This window comes from Octodon degus, unplaced genomic scaffold (genome assembly GCF_000260255.1).
Source record: "Octodon degus isolate 3935 unplaced genomic scaffold, OctDeg1.0 scaffold00041, whole genome shotgun sequence".
Taxonomy (NCBI): domain Eukaryota; kingdom Metazoa; phylum Chordata; class Mammalia; order Rodentia; family Octodontidae; genus Octodon; species Octodon degus.
This window is the reverse complement of record NW_004524617.1, coordinates 1,671,984-1,677,300: the sequence shown is the minus strand read 5'-3', so window position 1 is coordinate 1,677,300 and position 5,317 is coordinate 1,671,984. Positions and strand designations below refer to the sequence as shown.

The window sequence follows — 5,317 nt, the reverse complement described above, 5'->3', positions numbered from 1 at the left end:
TAACGATCATCCAATGCTTTAGGACTTCTTGGTGTTCTAGAGTGGAAAATGTAGAAATAATCAATTCATGAGCTGGACTGGATTTTAAATCCTGAAGCACCTGGTTGCAATGCTTTGCCCTTATGTCATCATCCTTTTGAAGTTGTTTTTCTCAGAAATGATACATTTCATCCTGATTCCCCTACCATTAGAGGCAACATCTATACTATTAATTATTTTAAATATTTAGCCTATATTTGGATTCTAAAAATTAGCTTATGATTTTTACGTTATTTGATTATTAATATAGTATATCTATTAATATTCAGTTAATGGAAATCTGTTTGTAGAAGTAGGTGATATGATAAGCATGTAATTATAAATTAAACATTGTTGTGAAAAAAAAATATATATATATCAGTTTATCACTAGTTACAGGCAAATAATAACTTTAGGGCAAGCTGGGTAGCTCAGTGGACAAAAGCACCTGCTTAGGCAGACGCAGAGACCGGGGTTTGATCCCCAGCCTGCCATGCTAGCCCACACCCAGGGTAAGCTGAGATGGTGAATGAGACTGGGCGTGATGGTGCATGCGTGTAATCCCAGATCTTGCAAGGCTGAAAAACAGGAAGGATCACTACAAGTCCGATCTGTGTAATGAGACCCTGTAGATCCTGTACTAAATACATAAAACAGATAATTTTATTTTAGAGGACATTTCAATTAGAGGAATAATTCTTTTGAAAATTACAATGATACCATTTACATCCTAGTATTTTGGTGCAAAAAGCAAAGTAATTCTAAAAAATTCTAAGAAGCAGAACTCTTAGTTATAGTTTTCTTATTAAGAGTTAAATTATGCTTATTTGAGAACATTCTGTCTTTTGATTTGTTGATTGACTTTGAAGAACTCGGGAGATCATGCAACTATGTTTAAGTTGTAGAGGATGCTGTTAAGAGGGAAACAAGCAAATGATGAAGAATGGAAAAACAGAACCTTAGATTACCTGAATTTTTCGAAGTTTATTCATGTGTTCATCTAGCTTTTGACAATGCTCTAGGACCTGTGAGGAGAGCTTCTTCCAGCGTACCTCAATCTCTTCGAATTCTGATTGATATTTCTTGCTAATTTCAGAAGGCGCTTTCTTTGACATCTCTTTCACAGTGGAGCTGAGATAGTTGAGGCCACTTTGTTGCTCTTGCAGAGAACTTTGCAAAGCCTCAAAATTTAAAAGAAAAAGAATATTTACACTAACTGATGAATAATAATTGACAAGTTTCAGTTAAGTTCAGTGCTTTTCAAATAAAAGCTATGCAATCAAATTATAAATGCCATAAATCAATTAAAATGTGAAGAGCAATTTCAATTTCTTTATTTCCCTAAGGTTAGCTTGTACATTATTTAGTGATATTTTGTTTTAGAGTATATGCCTTTTGTTTATTTGGGTTTTTTTGATTTGTTTTGTTTTGTTTTCTTTTTGGAATAAGGTTTTGCTACATAGTTGAAGCTGGTCTTGAACTCACTATGTAGTGCAGGATGGCCTGGGACTCACAGCAATCCTCCTGTCTTGGACTCCTGAGTGCTGGGATTACAGGTATGTGCCACTACCCCTTGCCTATTTTTATAAACACTGTCAAATATGTTGACAGCTTTCTTATGGATACAAAGAATTTTAGCATACCTAATTTTATTGAATACTGTTTATGTTATAATTACATTTATGATGCAGTTATTGTGGTTTAACTATGTAAAATTTTCAATCTCCAACCATCTTGAAATATAACTTAAAATGTCAATTTGTGGGATTAAAATTTATTTATTTGTGATTATACTCATCTAAATAAATCATAGAAGGCTAGCCAATTACTGTCAATTAATCGAAGTTTCATATTTTTAAAAGGATATCATATCATTTTGAATTATTAAAGTATATTCTATGGTTGTTCAGGAAAAATTTATAATATTTATTTTACATGTATTCTGCATAATATGTGCAATCCACTATGAAAAGTAGCCTACCTTTAAGTTTTTCCCTACTTAACCATTAGTTAAATGATACTTTCTGCTACTAAAGTACTAAAGTCTCATGTAACAAATGAAAAAATCTTACCACTTGGTATTTTACATGAAATTTAAAATATTGACCATGTTATATGTACACATTTATTTTCTGTCTTTTATAATGTGTCATATTATGTAAATAATTTGTTGGACATAAAAGTTTTCTTGTTGCATAGGATCCTATGTTATTTTCTGCTACTTCATTTATATTTCTTTATTTTTCTTTCTTTTCTATTTATATTTCTAATGTATATTTAATCACATTTACATTTTACTGAAAACTTTCCTTTGACTTATTTTAGGCAATATCAGACATATTACTACATTTTAATCTCTGCCTTGCATTGAGAACCTTTCCCTGCATCATTAACTATGTTCAAAAGCTATAAATTTCATTACCTTTTCCAGTTTATCTAATTATCTAATTATTAATCCATTTTGAGGACTACAGATTCATTTATAGCTTTCCAATTTTGTGAATTATATCTCTATCTACTTATTTATCATCTATTTTTACCTATCTACCTCTCTTTTTGTGTATATACTATTCATTTCCATAAGATTAAGATTTCATGAAAATTATATTTATGTATAAAAGTGATTGGTTTTACCTGTTTTTTTTATTTTTAGTTCCGGGGATTGAACTCAGTACCCTGTGCTTGTCAGGCAAGCACTTATTCTACTGAGCTATCTCCCCAGCCCAGTATTACCTGTTATTAGAAAGGATTGCACAAACTTCCATGGCCAACTTTACATTAAATTTACATTCCAACATTGAATGAGATGTTTAGCTCATCACTTACAAAGTTGTACTCAGATCTTTTGTGTGTGAACAGTTTATTATGTGAAAAATAATGTCTCAAAATAAACGTGTACTTCATGCTTTACAATTCAAGTTACAATTTTTCACATAGGATCAACTGGTAATGTCACCTTTTGGTAGCTTTCTTATTAAAATTTTTCTTCTTTAAAGTTACAAACAAATTTTCCTTGGGCTCTTTTTTCTTTACAAATATTTCTGATGTTATTACAGTGGTTGTTAATACATTCATTGATTTTTTTGTACTCTTTCATCATGTTTTAAAACCTTTATAATTTTTTCTGAAGTTTTCTGAATTTTTAGTGTGCATGTTAATTTTCTAGGTCTTTTTAAGAAGGGTTTTTGTTTTCTGAATAATATATATGAACATTCTTTGCTTTCTTTTTTTTCTCAGTGGCAATGTTTTTCATTGGTCATATACTCATTAGGTTTTTCATTTTTGCTATACTAGTACATGAATTTTTGTTATTGTTGAGACAGAGCTTTTCTTTTCTTTCTTTCTTTCTTTCTTTCTTTCTTTCTTTCTTTCTTTTTTTTTTTTTCGGAACCGGGGATTGAACTCAGGTCCTTGCGCTTGCCAAGGAAGCGCTTATTCTACTAAGCCATTTACCCGGCCCTGAGACAGAGCTTATCTATGGAGATCAGGCTGTCCTTTAAGGCCCATTCTGGCCTCAAACTCATGGTAATCTTCCTACATGTGTACTATCACACACAACATTCCTCTACTTTCTAAGCGTTGAATTGTTGTATTGGAATTCACATTTTTTCAAAATATTATTTAACCTTCTAGCAAGGAATTATGATATTATATTTAAAATTTAAAAATGTTTTATTTTAATTCTCAAAATATGCATATATATTATCTCAGCTCTTAAGTATAACTCATGAATATGTTTTCAAATCCCTAAAAGATGGAACATACTGCATAGACAATTTGGAATCAATGAAAAATATATTTTATCATCTCTTACAAGTTATTTCTTTCATTTCACATGTATTTAAGACTATTAAAATGGTTACTAAGATTCAGATTGTTTATTACAATGTTATGCTTTAATTGGTATTTTAATCAAAATAAATTTATAAAAATATTGATTGCATCACTACCATTGGGGAAATGAATTATTAATAAGGAAGCAATAGGGAAAATAATATTGTTATAGTAATCAAAATTAATGTTTGAAAAATTATAAGAACACACACTTCATAAAAATACATCATAATTATCTTGAATGACATGTTTTTATTTACATGCATAGAGAGAGAAGTAAAATTCATAAATTATATTTTTAAAGCTGTATCATCATTATTTCAACTGTTATCATTTGTTATTATTTAGTTATAATTTTTAAGGTTACAATAAGGAGAACTCCACTGTGTTGATTATAGCATCTAAATATCTACAGACCTGCATCTCTCCAAGTCTCTGCTCCATGATTTCATATTCGGTGACACTAAGCTGAGGTATGGAGAGTTTGGTTTCTGACTGCTGGATCCATGTCCGGATGGTACTCATTGTCTCCTGGTAGCGCATAGGTGGCAAAGTGTCACAAACTTTGTCAAAGAGAAAGAACCAAAGAAGGAAAGAGAGATACAGGGAAAGAAGCAAGAAGGGAGAAAGGAAAGTAGGGAAGGAAGGAAGGAAGGAAGGAAGGAAGGAAGGAAGGAAGGAAGGAAGGAAGGAAGAGGAAAAAGAAAAAAAGAAAATTATTCAATCATTTTAAACTTTGTCATGTTTTCTAAGTGTCAGCAAATTTAATCATGCTACTAATTTTAAATATTAATAAAATATGACAACATGAAGTACAGAGTATGATCATGAATTTGAAGACAAATTCCTACGATAACTCAAATATTTCTGGAAGCTGACATAAAGTACAGTGAATTTTCAAATAAGTCTTGCAAACTTTGTATTAATAGGCACAGTAAGATCAAGAAATGGAGCAATAGAGAAGCTGAATAATTTGTACTAACCATTCAGATTGCATTTGGAGAAACTCCATATAGTTCACTTGCATGTATCATTGAAGGCTACTTCATTTCCATGCTATCATTTGCCTCTGGAGAAAGCAGTATCATCCAAAGCCCTTGATATTTCAAATTATATCATGCAACTTTGATTTTACTTAAATGAAACCAATTTATGTGTGCTTAGTATGTATCCAGAATTCTACAAAAATTCAACAATTATTGTTATTCTCAAATCTTAAAATAATCAGTGAGACAGATACTGTTAAATCCACTAATAACTGATGAAACTGCAGCTATTAAAAAAAGATCAAGCAATTTGCTTATTGTCAAGTACATAGTGTAGGAGCCAGAATTTAAATGGAGGCCCATTTGACTTCACAGTAAAAACCATGACCAAATGTATACTTAATCTGAGAAAATACACACTTGGTAGTGGTTGCACATAATTGGTAGCTCTTTTGATAAATATTATATAGTATGTAAAA

General features: G+C 30.8%; 1 protein-coding gene across 3 annotated transcripts in view; it reads right to left on the bottom strand.

Annotated features, from left to right (window-relative positions):
• Positions 1–5,317, bottom strand: part of Dmd (dystrophin) — a 1,613,500-nt gene that overhangs the window by 1,544,335 nt on the left and 63,848 nt on the right. For all 3 annotated transcript variants that reach the window (XM_023715436.1, XM_023715435.1, XM_023715434.1), the window contains exons 3-4: positions 4,270–4,415; positions 987–1,199 (exon numbers count right to left, since the gene is read on the bottom strand). In XM_023715436.1, the coding sequence (XP_023571204.1) occupies positions 987–1,199; positions 4,270–4,415 (359 nt within the window). The remainder of the gene's footprint in view (positions 1–986; positions 1,200–4,269; positions 4,416–5,317) is intronic.